At 32.9% G+C, this 19,359-nt stretch overlaps 3 protein-coding genes across 3 annotated transcripts; all 3 read left to right on the forward strand.

Annotated features, from left to right (window-relative positions):
- Positions 1–401: 401 nt before the first annotated feature.
- On the forward strand, positions 402–3,875 carry LOC130655920 (carbonyl reductase [NADPH] 1-like). The gene is made up of 2 exons (XM_057458735.1): positions 402–971; positions 2,714–3,875. The coding sequence occupies exons 1-2, from the start codon at positions 479–481 to the stop codon at positions 3,064–3,066; spliced, it is 846 nt and encodes a 281-aa protein (XP_057314718.1). The 5' UTR covers positions 402–478; the 3' UTR covers positions 3,067–3,875.
- An 853-nt stretch (positions 3,876–4,728) lies between these two features.
- On the forward strand, positions 4,729–6,911 carry LOC130655922 (carbonyl reductase [NADPH] 1-like). The gene is made up of 2 exons (XM_057458736.1): positions 4,729–5,462; positions 6,343–6,911. The coding sequence occupies exons 1-2, from the start codon at positions 4,970–4,972 to the stop codon at positions 6,690–6,692; spliced, it is 843 nt and encodes a 280-aa protein (XP_057314719.1). The 5' UTR covers positions 4,729–4,969; the 3' UTR covers positions 6,693–6,911.
- A 133-nt stretch (positions 6,912–7,044) lies between these two features.
- LOC130655919 (N-acetyltransferase ESCO1-like) lies at positions 7,045–11,228 on the forward strand. Its single transcript, XM_057458734.1, has 9 exons — positions 7,045–8,066; positions 8,326–8,452; positions 8,784–8,915; positions 9,133–9,222; positions 9,402–9,482; positions 9,561–9,626; positions 10,033–10,112; positions 10,819–10,917; positions 11,012–11,228. Exons 1-9 carry the CDS (start codon positions 7,198–7,200, stop codon positions 11,133–11,135), a joined length of 1,668 nt encoding a protein of 555 aa, XP_057314717.1. The 5' UTR covers positions 7,045–7,197; the 3' UTR covers positions 11,136–11,228.
- Positions 11,229–19,359: the final 8,131 nt, after the last annotated feature.

Genomic DNA, 19,359 nt, shown 5'->3' on the forward strand with positions numbered 1-19,359 from the left:
GACAGCTGCTAGGAGGTTTTTTGTACAATCTGCACATTTCTGTGAAATACTTTATATTTCCATATTTAAGACCTGATGTAGAAAATCTTGGCATTTTAATTATAGTGAGTAATAAATTGCGACGTTTTACATAAACATTATTATTATTTTTGCATGTTATATAAACCTTTAAAATTTATCAACTGTATATGTGTATAACTTGATTTTTCCTTAAAATATGGTATTTGCGTTGTCTATTTATCGTTTATGCCCATTTGTTTCGTGTTTTTGTTTTTAAACCCTAGTTCCCACCAATGCGTATGTTTATTGCTAAACTATTGGATTAGTTTATTTTTATCTAATTAATTATGCAGTAAGCGTTCACACTGAACCGAATTTTTGATGGAAAGCTAAGAGAAAAAGGCTTAAATGTACATTTGTAATATTTTATTAATGATTTATTAGTATTTATGTGCCAAGCTTTAATTTTTAGATTGCAATGTCTCGTGTATTTGTTGTAACTGGATCTAATCAGGGTATTGGGAAATCTATTGTTAAACTGCTTCTTCAAGACAATGAGAAAAAGATTGTTTATCTTACTTCAAGAAACAAAGAAAATGGGGAAGCAGCAGTCAAAGATCTGCAAGATCTTGGTTTGCAACCTGCCTTTCATCAACTCGATATCACTGATCGAAAAAGTATTGAAACGTTGCGTGACTACTTAGTGGAAAAACATGGTGGTTTGGATGTTTTAGTTAACAATGCTGGAATGGCGTACAAGTCGTCAAGCAACGCTCCATTTTCAGAACAGGCTGAAGTTACCGTTGATTGCAATTTCTTTGGTACACTTGCTGTTTGTGATATATTATTTCCAATTTTAAAACAAAATGCTAGAGTTGCTCATGTGTCTAGTTTTACATCAGAATTTGCATTTAACAAGTTGGATTCTAATAGAAAAGAACAGTTTACAGACAAGAATCTTAAAATAGAAGGTTAGTATATGTCCTTTCTAATTCACACTGGCAATTGGCAATTGGGAAGGCAAATGCTGACATTTAACAAAAATTTATGATACACATTGTTCTTTCTAACAAAATATTATTTCCTGGTGAATTTACTTATGCATGTATTTATATAAACACTTTTACTAAAAGTAGGAGCCAGCAGTAATCAGCAGTATTTTGAAGTAACCACTGGAGAACCACCATTATTTTGAAGTAACCAGAGAACCACCTGTATTTTGAAGTAACCAAAGGAAAAAAACCAGTTTTTTGAAGTGGCTACAAGAGAACGACCAGTTAAATAGATAAAGCGAAATAAATGCAACTACCTCTTCGAATGTGAAACATTTTTTAATGTACACAACAGTTCACAACCCATTTTTCTGAAATGTTTATGTCTGGTGTGACTCAAGTTTTATGCAACAGTTGAGACAGAAGGCTTTTAAAACAACACGCGAGAATTAACAAAAACAAAATTAATATTTTAAATAACGAACTAATATCTAAATTGTAAACCAAATATAACGAAAAAACACTGTACGGAGGAGAGTCCAAAACGAAACATTATTTTCTTGTTGTAGACAAAATATTTGGAATAAATTGAGTGAATTAATAAACTGCACAGTTTAAAGTCATCAAGCTTGAGAGATACCTCTACTGCAATTGTATCCATTGTTGAGGAATCCATATCAAATTTTAGTTTATTTTTCGCAGCAATGACACGTTTCCTTCAACATTTCCTAAAAAATTATTTTGCTCAATCAGATTATGCATTTGACTGCAGGATTTTCATTTTGCAATTCGTGTAACCAAATAAAACGCTATATGGGGAGGGTCTAAAACAAGACACTTTTTTCTTTTGGTAGACAAAGTAAAGTTTGAATGAATTAATAAATGTTGTAAAGAAACATTGTGGCATCCAGTAAAAAATATACGTTTGTTTTTCTCTCATGGTTTCTGTTCAAAATTAATGCTTTCGATATGAACGTTTTTTCCTTGAAACGTGTTACATTTTATTTCAAAGAATTAACTTTTAATCCTGAAAACACTATTTTCATTCTGTTTTTCTTGTTTCCATTATTGCCTTTAGGCAAAATAAATAAATCAATAACTAAAGTTGGTTAATTATCGCAAATTCCGCGAATTTTATTCATATCTTCGAAAATAATCTCTGCGGAATCCATTTATTGGACCTCGTGAAAACAACTTAAAAGTAACTGGTTAGCAAGAACATAAAGTATCAGAAAAAAGCCCTGGAAACTAGGTGCCCTTTCATTTATCATATTTGGTAGTTTTAAGGTCATGAAGTCTTGTGCATAAAAATCGCAACACCTTTGCACCACTGTTGCTGCCTTATTTGGAGTTACTTATTAATAACTGCTGGTTTTCTGGTGGTTACTTCTTAATACTGGTGGCTCTCCTGGAGGTTACTTCGAAATACTGCTGGTTCCTACTTTTAGTATCTACGTTATATAAAGCAATTACATCCACTGTGGCATTAAACCTGTGACATCAAATTTGTAATGATAAATATAATTGATTATGACATGAAATGCTTGATGGGATACTTGTTATCAATGTGCCATTGGATTAGTCTGCTATTAAGAAAAGCAGGTTTAAAATCTAGTCCTGTTAGGAGAACATCATTTGTTTGATTTTGAACAATTTTATAGAGTGAGCATTTACGCTATTGCTGATACATGTTTTCATTTTGTGTGTTTGTTTTCTTTAAGATTTAGAAAAATTGCTTAAAGAATTCGTAAACGATGCCAAAGAGGACAAGGTTACGGAAAGAGGATGGGCCAAATCTGGATATGCTATGTCGAAACTTGGAGTGGCGCTAATGTCAAAAATTCAACAAAGAGATTTAGATACAAAATTTCCTGAGAAAAATGTACTTGTTAACAGTTGTTGTCCAGGTATTGTAAACACAAATATGACAGGAGGAAAATATCCGAATGCAATTACTCCTGATGAAGGTGCAGACACACCAACTTATTTAGCACTGCTACCAAGGGATGTGAATGAACCAAAAGGTTGTTATGTAAAATCTAGAAAAGTTTCCCCTTTTCCACCTAAGCAATAGGAGAAAATGACATAGACAATAAATGACACTATTTTTGAAGAATGACATACACAATTTGACACTATTTTTAAAGAATGACACTAAATGACACTCCATATAAACAATTACATTCAACTTAATTTTTTAAATTTTAATATTATTTTTTATCTTTGTTTAATTCGTATCTCTAATCAAGTAACTTTAAATAATAAATTGAAAGTTCTGTATGTTTGAAATTATTAAATAAATAATTGCACAAAGGGAAGAAATCATTAATTTGCCATTAATACTTTCTTTTTTCTGCAGTTAATTGTCATAAACTGAGATTGACTTTTTATTTGAAGGTTTATTTTCTTCATTTTTTAGTTTAATTGTACTATATGTGGTTAAATTTAATTTAAACTATGCAGTCCAGAATTTTAAACACATTTGCTCTGACTAAACATTTTGAATGTGTAGCAACTTTGTTTAATATATACAGGGTTCAAATGAGCATTTTAGAATTAAGTGTTGTCTTTGCGAAACATTTTACAAAAAAAACTTTAAAATTGCAAATCTTATTTTTCCATCATTCTGATCAATCACCTATTTCTTTGATTGTTGCAATAAATCTGACAAGGAATCATTGGTAAATTAGGTTTTTTACTTTACAGTCAATGTATTTTTGCAAAAAGACCTGCACCAGTTGCACTGTGTTGATTCTCTTTAAAGCAATAAATGCTCCTCTCGTTTCTATAGTTTTCCAGTTTTTCATAGGAGAAGTTTGTGATATATTTTAGCTTTCCAGGAAGTCACTTATTAGGGAGAGGTTTATGTTAAAGAATTTTTTAGTATATGTATATATAATAAATTCATTAGGGAGAGGTTTATGTTAAAAAATTTATTAGTACATATATATAATAAATTCATTAGGGAGAGGTTTATGTTAAAAAATTTATTAGTATATAATAAATTTACAGCTGAAGTTGCATATAATCTTTGTATAATTATTTATTATTATTTAGTTATTATTAGTTATTGCACAGCATTTTAAAAAACTTCTGTGTTAAATTTCAAATCTGCTTAGAGAATGTCCAGTACTAAACATTCCCCTTCTGATTTTGTAGGAGCTGTGGTACATACATGGGATCATATTTAATAAGTAAACCTGAACATTATGGAGTTTTTGTGCGTTAAAGTCTCACTTGACCCATCATCTTTGCAGCACTTGCAAAAGATAATGTTACTTATACGTTCTTTTTTTGATTAAGCATTCCTGATATTTTTATATATTATATTTCCATCTAAAAATGTCAGCACCTGGCGAAACTTGTAAGTCTGCATATAGTGTTTTTGTTTAGTAAATAACTGCCGTTTGTTAATGTCCATCTATTCAATGAGACTTTACTCAAATTTTCTGTAGAAAAATATGGAATTCTCCTTTAATCTTCTTAAATTTAACTCTATAAAAGGTGGCAACACTGTAAAATATGTAGCTGGTGCATGAGTTAATTAGCTCTGGGCAAGTTTATCAAGCTTAATATTATAAAGATCAAAACTGCAAAAATTCGCAACAAGCCTACGAACCTAACCTTAGTATCAAAATGTTTGTCTCTCTCCAGCCGCATTTTTAAACCTTCATGATCAGCTTACAAATAAGTTCTTTTAAAATCAGAGGAAACTTTGAATTTTCATAATTTTCTAAAGCCATGGTTGTCTATTTACTAGGGTAACCAAAATATTTATGAATGATTTCAAATAAATACCGCGAATAAAGGAGTTTGATGTTATTTAATGAATTAGAAATCTGCCTTAACCTTTAAAGAGCTTTAAGATTGTTGTTTGTTTGTGTGTGTGTTTAAATATGTTTTACTACTCTTTAAATTCTGTTTTTGATTTTGTTAGAAGTGCACTGTGACACTATTTTCTTTAGCATTAGTTCAACATGTCTCGTGTATTTGTTGTAACTGGATCTAATCAAGGTATTGGGAAATCTATTGTTAAACTGCTTCTTCAAAACAATGAGAAAAATATTGTTTATCTTACTTCAAGAAACAAAGAAAATGGGGAAGCAGCAGTCAAAGATCTGCAAGATCTTGGTTTGCAACCCGCCTTTCATCAACTGGATATCACTGATCGAAAAAGTATTGAAACTTTGCGTGACTACTTAGTGGAAAAACATGGTGGTTTGGATGTTTTAGTTAACAATGCTGGAATGGCCTACAAGTCAGCAAGCAATGCTCCATTTTCAGAACAGGCTGAAGTTACTGTTAATTGTAATTTCTTTGGTACACTGGCTGTTTGTGATATATTATTTCCAATTTTAAAACAAAATGGTAGAGTTGTTCATTTATCCTCTACGTTAGGTGCCTTTACTTGGCCAAAGCTGAGCAAGCACAGACAGGACCAATTAAAGGATGAAAATTTACAAATAGAAGGTATGTACAAAGTGTCTTATCGATTCACTTTTAAGTATCACATTCATGTGATCACTGAATAAGCATAAGCTGAACTTTTTTTCACATTTTGTGGTATGTTACCTGAAATTTCACACTTATTTCTCAGCACATTTAATTGTTATTCGGGTATGGGAGTGTGTGATCAACAAAATAAAATATGAATTGTCAATGTGAAGCAAATAACAATATATTCAATTATATAAGTGGACATTGTGGCTTGCACATTATCTTTGTTTGGAAAAAATAATAATGAGGATGCAGCAAACAAGCATTCTTTAACAGTGGTTTTCATCAGGAACTCTACAATTTTAAATTTTTTTAACTTATACTACAGCCTTTCTTATAAAAGTTACACACAACTGCGACTTATAATGTTTTTTGTTTGAAGTGTATAGAAGTTATTCCTAATCAAATTTTTCTATGCTGAAATAGGTAGCGACATTTTAATTTCTTTGAAATTTGTAAATGTGGAACATATATCCTACAAAAATTATTTTTTTAATTGTTTTAGGTTCTTAAAACATGTATACGGTTGGAAATATTTAGACATTTCTAACCATATTTATTTTTATAAGTTATTATTTCTTCTTATTATTTATTTTTATAAGTTATAATTATTATTAGTGTACATGCTTCAGTTTTCCTAAATCATTTTAAGATTTTGTTCTGTTGGGATTGGTACCAGATCATTGAATTCTCACAAGTATAATTTTTTAACCATAACAGCTAATCTACTTTGGACAAATATAGCATTTGTTGTCAAAGAAATTAAATTTTAGTCTCTGCAGTAATTTTGTAAATGTCACTTTTAAGAAAGCGACCTATGTTTAATAATGTTTTTATTATTATCCGTACTTAGATTTGGAAAAATTGATGAAAGAATTTGTAAATGATGCTAAAGACGACAAGGTACTTGAAAGAGGTTGGGCAAAATCTGCATACGGTGTATCGAAACTGGGAGTATCATTGATGCCACAAATCCAACAGAAAGATTTGGATATACGTAACCCTGAAAAAAATATTCTTGTAAACTGCTGTTGTCCTGGATTTGTAAACACGAGTATGACAGGTGGCAATCATGCAACTGCTCTTACTCCTGATGAAGGCGCAGACACACCGACTTATTTGGCATTGCTACCAAGGGATGTGAATGAACCAAAAGGTTGTTTTGTAAAATCAAGAAAAGTTACTCCATTTCCACCGAAATAGATAAAAAAATAACATATATAGTTCACAAAATGATTTTTTTCTTTCTTGTAAAAGCATTTATATTGATGATATATCCCATTTTATACTTAACTAAAATATTATTTTTATGTTTCCTAGTGTACATAATAAAAGTATTGTTGAAATTGAGAGAACAAAGATTTGAAAATATTGTACGCATGTAAACATATTTTTTTTAAGAAGTAACATACATATTGATTACACCGTTGCAATTTTTATTTTTCACACAAGTATGCTTTGTTGCTTTCATAGTGTAAGCATAATAAAAATCCTGCGATCTACTCATAATGAAAAACTAAACCGACTGTTTGCATCATGTTCATTTTGTAGCTATATTACTAAATGTGAGTTGAGTGTAGGTTTTTCCAGCCAGATAGTCTAATTCCTGCGATTTGTTTTATTTATTTGCAAGGCTAGTGTTTTTGTACTGCTTTGCTTATTGTTTAGGTAAAAAATAAATCTCCCTGGTTGTTAACAAGAATTAAATATGAAAGAAACTGAACAGATATACGTCGATAAAGTGGAAAAATACACCGCGTCACCATGCAACGTTAAAAATTTCTATGGAAGTAAAAAACCAAGTCTGCCAAAATGCAGAAAGAGTCTAAAAGATATTAACGCAGATTTTAGATTAAAACAGAAGGAGGAAAAATGTAAAACATCTGAACGTGATACATCAGGTGAAGAAAACATTTTTTTATGTGGTAGTAAAGAAGCTGCTTTGAAGTGTGATGTAGACCAGCATGAATCTGTTTCTGCAAAGAGAGCTTTTTATCATCGCAACGATGTTTTCTGGACGACTGACCTCTATGGTAAAAAACAAAAGTCGAAAAACTTTGATAAAGCTTGCACTAGCCCAATAAACTTCAGTCGAAGAATAGTCAAACAGAACCTGAATGAAGAGAAGTCTTCCATATCTGTTGCAAGTCAGACTTCCTTTTCATCGAGTCAAGAATCAAATCGGTCATCTCCGTTTAGTAGTTTCAGAGTATCGCCTTTTATGTCTACTACTACAGAGTCGCCCCTCATGTTCTCTTCCTCTCCAACAACGAGTTATACATGCGATACAAATTTGGAAAAATTTAAAACAGAAGACCCACTACAGCCTATGCAGCAAGATATCCTAAATGTCAGTTTGAACACAAGTGACACGTCAGTACAAAGCGATATAGTAAACAAAAGAACCCCTCCACACAATACGATATTGAATTACTTCTCCAAAACTGAACCCTCGCGAAAAAGCAAGAAACCTGAATCTATTGCAAGTTGTATGCAAAGAAAAGAGAAAACATCTATATGTCATCAACTGCGACTGACTGGTGAAAAAGTAACCTCAGATTCCCAAGATACGGCTAGGTCATTATTTTTATGCTATTTCCTGTTCAGTGTTTATATTGCTATTGAAGGTTCATTATTTCTTGAAAGTTCGCATTACATTTAGAATATCTAAAGTTTTTTTTACTTATGATTTTTAGCGACCTTAACATCATGTTTGACTTACCTTTTTCTGTTCAGTGTTCATATTGCTTTTGAAGGTTCATCATTTCTTGAAAATGGAAAGCTTGCATGACGCCTTAGAATGTCTAGGGGTTTTATTTTTTACTTATTTTTTTAGCGACCCTAACATTATGTTTGATTTACCTCTGTCTCCACGCCAAAATTCATTCTTCAAAAAGCAGTTTAATAAAAAGAAAACAGCTTACGATAAGCCGAAACCACAGAAAAAAGAACAGACATACATCGTACGTAGTGGTTAGTTTGTACAAATAGACGTATATGTTGCCAAGGGTAATAACTAAGGGCCGTTTTCCATTAGGGCATTTTTGGCCATATCTCTCAGCGTTTTTTATGCATGCATGCACATTAAATTTTTTAAACGCAACGGTAATTTCACAGCTTTGAAATTGAAGACGAGCTAAATTCAAAGCATTTGCAGACAGAAAACTTTTTAAACAACCATTAAAAATTCAGAATACGCCACGCGCTATCGTTTAAACGATTAGAGGTGCTGCTATAAATGCTCTAATGGAAATCAGCCTTAGACTGTTTTTTTATCTATATTTATCCATTTAGGACATAGGTCAGAAAGATTTTGGTCATATCACTTGTTCGACCTGTGGTATGGTTTACACGAAATCACAAGAAGATGACGAAGCACAGCACGCGAGATATCATCAGAAGATTGTGCAGAAACTTAAATTTAACGTAAGAAGTAACCTTTATTACATCTTTTTCATACACTTACATGCCATTTACGATGTCTAATACCCCAGAGCAGGTCCAGTACGAAGAACGTACGCCTTCATACATGGGGAAGTTGAGAGGCAAAGATCGATCTTTTATTACCCACTTACTAAATGGTTAAACACCCTGTGTCGCAGTGAACATTCTACTAGTTATTTAGATTGTGTTTTTAATTAAGGGTTGGAAAAAAGAAAGAGTTCTTCAGGAATATCACGATGGACGTATTATAATGCTAAAAAGTTCAGATCATTATCTGCATTTAAAGAAGGTGAGAAAAAAAATGGCGGACACAGATCTGTTATTTTTGATGTTATTGATGTTTGTTTGTTAGTTTATTCGTTGTTTTTTTGTGTGTGCTATGACATGTTAGAAATATCGTGGCTAATCTGAAAACAATATGCTTATAACAAAACGTAATGCGTAATATCAATTCCCCTTTATTTTCAGTTAGCTGAAGTCAAAGATATTGTTGACAGCGAACTCGGCTTCTTGAAATATCAAGATCTTCATCCAAAAAGCGAACAACAGGTATTGATTCAAACAATGGAAGAATTGTTATTTTCATTACAAATATTGATCTTGATCATACTACTTCTTTCACTGTAGGCGTTCTTATTTATATCTTCGTCGAAAAAAGTTGTTGGTTGTGCCATAGCATTACCGATACAAAAGGTGAGGATTTTATGATACTATATCTTTCGTCTGACCAGTATTTCTGGTTAATTTGAGCGACTGATCTGTTTCTATGAGCTTTTTTGTTGGCTCATTAAACAAAATCTTGCCTTCTATACATCCCTGATGATTTTTATCAATTGTGTATAGGGACAAGCAGGCTGGCTTCGTATGTGCGCTCCTGTTTACAACCCAGTACACAGGAAACCTTTCTGTTCATGAACGCTTCAACCTGCTTGTAGAAAAAATTTTCCATGCAGACGCTTTTTCCATTGTTAATGGCTTTTCTGCTGCAACATTAGTCTTTCATAACCAGACGTTCTTGTTTTGTTTTTTTGTTTTTGAATATAAACACAATTTAAAAATCAACCTAGCTAATGATACAGCTCTTATTTGTTTTATTTAGGCATACCCAGTGATAATCTCTGAGGATGCAAAAGTAGAAGAAGTGGCTCAGGGAGTTCCAACTCTGTCGTGGTGTTGCAGGTAGGACTGTCTGAGATGTTTCTATAGATCTTTCTGTGGCCGCGTTGACATAAAGATTTCAGTAAAGTGAATCTTAATCAAGTGAATTAAAATTGCCGTCTCTGCCTTGTTTACGCCGGCCGAATAATAAATACGCATGCGTATAGCACTTACTTTACCTGAATTTACATGAGGTTTTTACACCAACAGTGAAATTTTCCTTTGTCAAAAAGGCTAAAGTAAGTTTTCCTATAAGGGTATAATTGATTGAAGAGAAAAAATTCTGACGAATTCAAATTTTCGTAACATAAGTATTTTTATTCATTGGAAGCTTTCTACATAACATACATATGTATGGGGAAAAATTGCTATTTCCAATATTGCGAAAATTAGTATCTGAGAAAGTTGTTGAGAAACTCGTTATTAGCGGAAGTTAATTTCCTAAAATTTTTAGGAAACAGTCAGAATTTTGTAGATCTCTCCGAAGTCATGTTTTTTATTTATAAATCTGAGTCTTATGCTTCTTGTAAAACAAAAACTTATGCAGAACTTATTTGCGTAAATGTTTTTTGCGATTTTCAACCCTCGCAAAATAAGTGGCCAAGATTTTACAATTTTTGCAATTTTACCAAAAGAAATCGAAAAATAAGTTCGCAAAAGTAGACAGGAATTGATCAGTTGAAATAGAAATTTTTAAAGCTGCTATCTGCTTTAACATTTCGTGTAGCACTAATCCAGTCTCAGCGATGTGTGGTATTAGCCGGATATGGGTATTCTCACAAAATAGATGTCAAGGAATTGCCACTCGTTTGGTGGACTGTATCAGGTAAGTTTTCCTTCATAACCTTTAAAGATCTTTTCGCTCAGTTTTCTCTTGCCATATAGACTGTTCTAGACTGGTATTGTTACATTTCTTTTAGGCATAATTTTCTGTACGGATGTGTGATTGAAAAACACAAAATTGCTTTTTCTGATCCAACACCAAATGGGCGCGCTTTCGCAGAAAAATATACTGGTCAAAAAGAAATATTAGTATTTCGATGAATTTATCAAGATATTGATCATGCATCAGACGTTATCGTTAAAATTTGTTTGTAAATATTTTAATAAATATAATAAAAAAGTATAATTTTATAATTGCTTGTTTTATGGTTCTCGTTGCGGTTATCTGAACACAAGAACATGGTGTGGACACAAGAATGTGAAAATTATTTGAACAAGCTCTCTTTTGAGTAGCGTAAATTGTTATTGATAGTGGAAACTTCAGCGAGGTTGAAACTGACCCGAAAAATTTCATGACTGCAATTGGGGATTAATTGTTTCTCGCGAAACAAAGAAAAAATTCTGAAAAGAAAAAATGTTCCGCCAAGGCACTGTTTAAAAACCTGGAATATCAATCATTACCAAGAAAGAAAAACTTAAATAGAAAAAAATTTCATAACCATTTTTGCATAATTCTGTTGTTGTTGTTTTAGGTTGTTTTTTAATATTTGCTGTATCTTTGTTTATAAATATCCTAGAAAAGGGCAACCTTAGTGAATTTTGGTCAAATTTGAAAGCATCAAATCGCAAAAGTTTATAAGAGCAAAAAATGTTTTTGCTTTAATTCGCGAAAACAGAAATTGAAATTCATCCATATTTTCCTAATCAACAATTTAATTATGCAATCCTTAATTATTTTGTGATTTGCGAAAGTTATTACTCGCGAAACTTTTCAATAGCGTCCATTTGCAAATTTATTTAATATGACCGATTTGCGAAGGTCTCTGCACTTAAAGTGTTACAAGAATGTATATACTCGTTTTGAAAAAAGGTTAAAGATAATTAAGCATAAGTCTCTTTGACGTATTGAGATCAACCATAAACTAAGGATATACACCATGTAAAGATTCGAGTAAACCGAAGCTGCATATAGTTGTCAACAGGAATTATGATAAGGTGAATATCGTAGCTCATGTTTGTTGTTGTATACGTCAAATTTAACATGGGTATATCGCGCCTTTATAAAACGGATTTTGGCGGAAAACAGACTCCACCCTGATCTTCTTTGCACACAGTTCAGACAAAAGACTGTTTTGATCAGTACTATTTATTTGTCAACAAGTATTTCTTGTTTGTTCATGTAAAAATCAATTCTGATCTTCTACTATGTGTCGTCCTTTTAGTTCTACTTCAGTTGGTGTGGACATGTTCAAGCATGTGAATAATCTAAACAAACAAAATGAAATAACACAAAATTCTTTACATGAACCTTGTTTTTAGCGACAAAATTTTAGGTTGAATATTTTCCCACTGAGCACTCCCAATTTCTGTGAGCTGGCTAAATCATTTGGCCCCTAACCTACTATTTAGACTATATCTGACTTATTTTAATCATGGAATTGCTTTTAATATTTTCTGAACATGTATTTTTATTAAAATTCATATGATGTCAAAAACGGTTTATTAGCGTCGCTGAAAGGGTTAATATCTCGAACTCGGTCCTATATATATCACAACGGTAAGCTGTTTAATATCTATTCACTGTGCTATAACAACATGATGCCGGTAAAGGTATCTATCTAAAGGGTCTTTGCTTAGAATGTTTCTTTTTCCAACGCACCACGAATCTTAGCATACAGAAGTAAGTGAGTAAGTAACATGAAGCTTTAATGTCTTGAGGATTCCATCCTAATGGCTGCCTTTTCCTTCCCTCTGATTGTGACTATTACCGCCAGAAATACGCTTAGCATTGCTATAACTTGCTTGCCTGCCACACAAGCCTGTCAAACCTGACAACACTACATTTAAAGTCCGCCGGAATGGGTACTCGAACCCGCACCTTATGGTAACAAGCCGAATGCGCGACCACTACACCATCTCCGCATAAGAAAAGAATAACAAGGCCACATATTTAATGAACACAGGAAGTCTTTGCGTGAAAATAAAAAGCAGAAAAAAAAGTCATTAAAAAAACTCACCAGTAACAAGAACAATGTTGTAATATTTCCATCACTATTTTGTTCAAGTTTAATTTTTTGTTCATATGAAATGAACTTCCCTGCCATGGAGACCTCCATTAGCAGTTCAATCAAACGGTAAACCTAAAAATACCGAAGATCATATGGTTTAGACTTATTTCTAACATTGAACATTGTGTTCTGCTATGGAGATTTATTCTGTTCAATTTTAACATAGCGATTTAGGTGGATGCATTGTTACGGAGACAACAAGAGATATTCCTACCGTAGGTACTGATTATTTGCAGCATGTCAGTCACATCAGTAGTCTATTCTATATTAAGAAAAAAAAACTATTTCTTCCTATCTTTTCAATTAATACCATTTTTCTATACTACTTATATTGTAAACGTTAATAAATTTGTTTAACAGGCGCCTTTTAAGAAACGAACAGTTTTTATTCCCCGGAATAATTAAATTCGGCAAAATTGAAACTTTCTCGAACTTAAGGGTATTAGACATTCTCATTCCCTAAGCTCTTTGAGATCAACCTCGAACGGTTTATCACAATGAGCTTTGAGAAAATTATGTTTCTGACTTACTTTCATAGACGACCATTTTGCGTTATTTTTTTTAAGTTGGTATCATTTTACTTGGCAGACTTGTTGACAGAACTGAAATTGAAAAAAAAGAGGTAAAGTTACACTTGTAGGAGACGAATCAGGTAATGAGATAGATTTCATTTTTTTAAACCAAGGGAATATTTTGAAAAATATTTGCGTAAAATTGAACAGAACTTACAACTATCCTTATAAGCACGTTTCACCTTAAGTTTCTAAGATTGTTAATTGGAATAGTTTTTGCGGTTTTGCGGCTTTTAGTTAAATTAGCAAGATTTTTACGCGCAAAAAATCAGGAAAACTGCGAAATTATGCTTTTGAAAACGTATACTAGAATTCTTTTCTTAACCCTATTCGTCCGGGGTTTTTCGAACATACTATGACCGGGGGGGGGGGGCGGATTCCGCCCCCCCCTCAATAACTTTTCATAGGATTGTTCAAATTGAATCAAACTTGGCACACTTATAGTACGTCATAAAAGGAACAAAATGGCGGCAATAAAATTTTGCTTGCGTCTGCAAATTTTCTGTGACGTCACCAGAAGCTTGAAAATTGTTAAAAATGCCACTATCTGCTTATAATATGATTACTTTTGTTCTAGAGCGAATTTTTACATTCTGTTTAAAGTTTCTGAAAGCTAAATAAAATGTGTTTAACATATCTTCCGGTTTTTACATGGATCGGATAAAAAATTGCCAAAAATTGCCCTAAAATCCGTTTTTTTTCGATTTTCAGGTAAAATCCGACAAAATCGGGAAATCGGATTAGTCACGTGTCAAAATTATTCAAAATGATTCTTCTTGATGAAACAAAGTTGTGTTGCAAGTTTCAAGTTCTAATGATAATCTTAACAGGATTTATTATATTTTCCCCATTATAAGGATTTCATAGAGATTTTAGGGGTAGTTTCGAGTAATGGCCAATATCAAAGCCTCTGAAAGGTATAGGACCTAAAAATTTAGCATGCAGGTGTGTAATAGATAAATGTTAAAACTCAGTAAGTATCATAGCCATATAAGAAAGCAATCAGGAGTTATTAAAAAAAAACCGTCAGGGGGGGCGGATTCCGCCCCCCCCGGACCGAATAGGGTTAAATTGTTTTTTCTTCTGTCTAAAAATTGAATTAAGAGGTTTTCAACAAAGAGATTTTCTGGTGGATTCTGCTCCGGTTAACTTAAAATAATTGTATTTTAAAACTTAAGTGTTATTTGCGAATTTTCACAGTTCCATTCTGAGAGATATATAATGAACTGTCTATATTACGAACCTCTGATACAACGAACATGTTTTTTACGAACCAATTGCGCCATTTAAGTGTTCCTTTTATCGAAAGTTTACTTGTACCATTAAAAGAAAAACAAAACAAGTTTCTAGAAGATTTTACAGACTTCTAATATTTCCGCAGCAACTAACACAAACAGAACTATTTTTGCATTATTTTAGTTGTCGCTCTTTATTCCACCTATAAAAGATAAAAAGCGAAGATCTCTTGATATAGAAAACGCTTAAAAGACACACAAAATGTTCGTTTTAGAAAGGGTACAAGGTATAATTATAAGGATTTCTAAAGGAAGAGGGGTTTGTGAAAGTTTGTGAAAGATATAATTCCTTTAAAACTTACATCGTTCCAAACTGAACAAGACACTGTTTTGATCAGAATGATTTATTTGCCAACAAGTATTTAGTTGTTTGGTCATGCAAAATCATTTCTAATCTTCTACTTGTCTTCTAGCTCTACTTCAGTTTTCAAGTTGATGTGGAGATGTTTAAGCATGCGAATGATCTAAATAAACAAGACTATGAAATAACACAAAGTACTTTACATGGACCCTGTTTTCACCGACAAAATTTTTAGTTGAATATTTGCCCACTGAGCACTCCCAATTTCTCTTAGTTGGCTAATTCATTTGATCACGTAGCAGACGTGTTATTTAGATTCTATCTGACTTATTTCAATCCTGGAATTGCTTTCAATATTTTCTCTGAACATGCATTTTTGTCAAAATTGACATGCTGCCAAAAACGACTCACGGCGTCGCTGAAAAGGGAATTATCTCAAACTCGCTCCTAAGAGGATATATCACAGCGGTAAGCTGTCCAACATCTATTCAATGTGCTTTTAACAACATGATGCCGGTAAAAGTCAAAAGGGCGTTTGGTTAGAATGTCTCTTTTTTCAACGCCCCACGAATCTCAGCTTATAGAAGTAAGTAACATGACGTTTTATTGTCCTTAGGGATTCTATCCTAATAACTGGCTTTTCTTTCCCTCTGATTCATACTATGTTACATTATCGCCAGAGAGAGTATAGCATTGCTCTAACTTGCTTGTCTGCCTCACAAGCCGGTTAGGGTTTTGTAGCCATTAAATGGGCTGACAACACTGCAATTAAAGTGCGCCGGAGTGGGGACTCGAACCTGCACCTTATGGTTACAAGCCAAATGCGCTACCACTACACCATCTCCGTGTAAGAAGAGAATAACAAGGCCACATATTCAATGAACACGGTAAATCTCTACGTGCAAATAAAGAGCAGAAACATCATTAAGAAACTCACCAGTAACAAGAACAGTGTTGTAACATTTTCATCACTATTTTGTTCGAGTTTAATTTTTTGTTCATATGAAATGAACTTCCCTGCCATGGAGATCTCCATTAGCAGTTCGATCAAACGTTAAACCTAAAAATACCGAAGATCATATGGTTTAGATTTATTTCTAACATTGAACATTGAGTTCTATTATGAATATTTAATCTGTTAAATTTTAGGGGGTTGTAACTTAAAATAACGATTTAGGTGGATGTATTGTTACGGAGACAACAAGAAATATTCCTACCGTAGGTACTGATAATTTACAGCATGTCCGTCATATCATTAGTTTGTCCCATATTGAGAAGAAGAAAAAACTATTTCTCCTATCTTTTCAACTAATACCATTTTTCTATACTACTTATATTGTAAACGTTAATAAGTTTGTTTAACAGGCGCCTTTTAAGAAACGAACGGTTTTTATTCCTCCGATTAATTAAATTCAGAAAAATTGGAAACTTTTCGAACTTAAAGGTATTAGACATTCTCATTCCCAGAGCTCTTTGAGATCAACCTCGAACGGTTTATCACAATGAGCTTTGAGAAAATTATGTTTCTGACTTACTTTCATAGACGACCATTTGGCGTTATTTTATAAGTTGGTATCATTTTACTTGGCAGACTTGTTGACAGAACTGAAATTGAAAAAAAGAGGTAAAGTTACATTTTGTAGGAGACGAATCAGGTAATGAGATAGATTTCATTTTTTTTTAAACCAAAGGAATATTTTGAAAAATATTTGCGTAAAATTGAACAGAACTACTATCTTTTTAAGCACGTTTCACCCTAAATTTCCAAGGTTATTAATTGGGAATAGTTTTCGCGATTTTTCGGCTTTTAGTTAAATTAGCGATTAATTAAGTTCACAATTCCCATTCCCAAACATGGCTTCGTTTTATACCTTTTAGGTCAAAGTCAAAATATTATAGTAAAAATACCTGCTAACAGCGCGTCTAGAATACATTTTTCTCTCTTTCCCAGATGATGTTCATATCTTTGTGTAACTACACAGTTAAGATATTTTAGTTAATAATGAATAATCAAATACGACTGAAATAAAACTCCGTTTGCGGTGATTTCTCGGTAGTAATAATAACACTCTTCTTTTTCCAAATACTCGAAACAAAAAACTGAGACGTACCTATTACTTTCTTCTAGTGCGCCATTGATTTGATTTTGCCAGCGATGGTCGGCCGGCAGGGAGGAGGAAGCTGGAGAAAAACCCCTATTGCCTTGACGGCAATAAAGAGGTTTTCTGGTGGATTCTCGCCTCTGCTCCTATCAACTGAAAATAATTGTTTTTTTAAAACTTAAAATGTTATTTGTGAATTTTCACAGTTGCATTCGGAGAGATATATAATGAGCTGTCGATGTTACGAACCTCTGATACAACGAACATGTTTTTTACGAAGCAATTGCGCCATTTTAGTGTTCCTTTAATCGAAAGTTTACTTGTACCATTAACAGAAAAACAAAACAAGTTTCTAGAAGATTTTTCAGACTTCTAATATTTGCGCAACAACTAACACAAACAGAACTATTTTTGCATTATTTTAGTTGTCGCTCTTTATTCCACCAAATTAAAAAAGGAAACGAAGCGAAAAATAAATTGAACTGAAATTGAATAAAATGAGCTCTCGATATAACAAACGCTAAAGACACACACAAAATGTTCGTAAACGCTAAAATTCGTTATATGAAAGGGTAAAGGGATTTAATTATAAGGGTTTCTTAAGAAAGAGGGATAGACTTAGTTCAAGAAAAAAATATTTTTTATTTAAAACTTACACCGCTCCCAACTGAGCCGATCAGAATTTTCCACCATGGGGATCCAGTAATTGGCCTTTGTTTCATTTCCAAATACTGATCCTCGAGAAGAGTGAATTTAGCATCAAGGACAGTCTGTACAATTGACTTTGTTGCTGTTGCTGGTGGTGGTGATGGTGGTGGTGATTGCAGAGGTGGTGATTGCAGAGGTGGTGGTGGTGATGGTGGTGGTGATGGTGGTGGTGCTGCTGTTGTCAATTGCAACAGAGGAAGCTATGAAAGAAAGTTTTTTCACAGGTAAAGACATATTTGCATATTTGATGTAAAAGGTTGCACAAATTGTAGACTTGATACACTTCAGCTAAATTATTATGATGTGTTGAATACCTGACTTTCCTCATCTGCATTCTTCGTTTTTTTATGAAAACTTTTATGGAGCCAAAGTTGCCTAATGTCGGCTAAATATCTGACATCAAAGGAATGCTTTACAATCCATAGATGTCGGATATCAGCCAAAACATTAGCGCCCTCGCAACTTGATTGACTCCAAAGGTTTCGAACGTCCACCAGAAAGCTCATGTCGATCGTGGTGTTATTTTTTGGAGACCATAGATGTTTAATATCTCCGAGGGCGTTTACGTCAATAGAGCTTTCTAGCTTCCACAAATCTCTAATGCCGTCCAGAAGACCTGGAAGACTGGTGTTGTTGCTTCTTTGAGAATCTTTGTGTGCCGTTATTGACACAGTTGGTAGGGATGTTAACGACCCAGATGTTATAGATGCTGGTTCCTGAAAATAAGCATTTCTGTAAGTTTTAATTTAAAATTCAGCGAGATTGTAACAAGTTGTTTGTTTAGTATTTACATATGTTCGATTTTAAAAATTCAAGAAATGCATTTTTTAGCAATTTCTAAAAAGACTTTTTTAAATTTTTGAATGACCATAAGTAAATAATCTGAGAATACGGTTAAAAAATAAAACATTGTCAATGTCTACTCTGACTTTATAACTCAAAACTTGAAGCTTGGTTTAAAATTCGTAGTGCAACATCTCTTGTTTTGTTTTTGTTGTACAACATGTGTTTCCAAAAAAGTTGTTACGCTAACCGTTATGCAAATGTTGTGCAACAAAATTTAGGTTAATTGAAATCAAGCGTTAACTTTTAGGAAAATTTTTCATTCTTTCGTTCTTTAGCCTTTTTCACATTTCTATGTTTCCTCCCTCAAAAGGTATGATGGCTTTATGAATAGCTTTCGAAAGAATTTTTAATTTAATTTTATTACAAAGACCCATACTTTAGTCGTAAAAATTTAAACGTGGTATTAATTTTCGCGAAATAGGCCTTTTTCGCG

Source organism: Hydractinia symbiolongicarpus, chromosome 8, assembly GCF_029227915.1.
Source record: "Hydractinia symbiolongicarpus strain clone_291-10 chromosome 8, HSymV2.1, whole genome shotgun sequence".
Taxonomy (NCBI): Eukaryota; Metazoa; Cnidaria; class Hydrozoa; order Anthoathecata; family Hydractiniidae; genus Hydractinia; species Hydractinia symbiolongicarpus.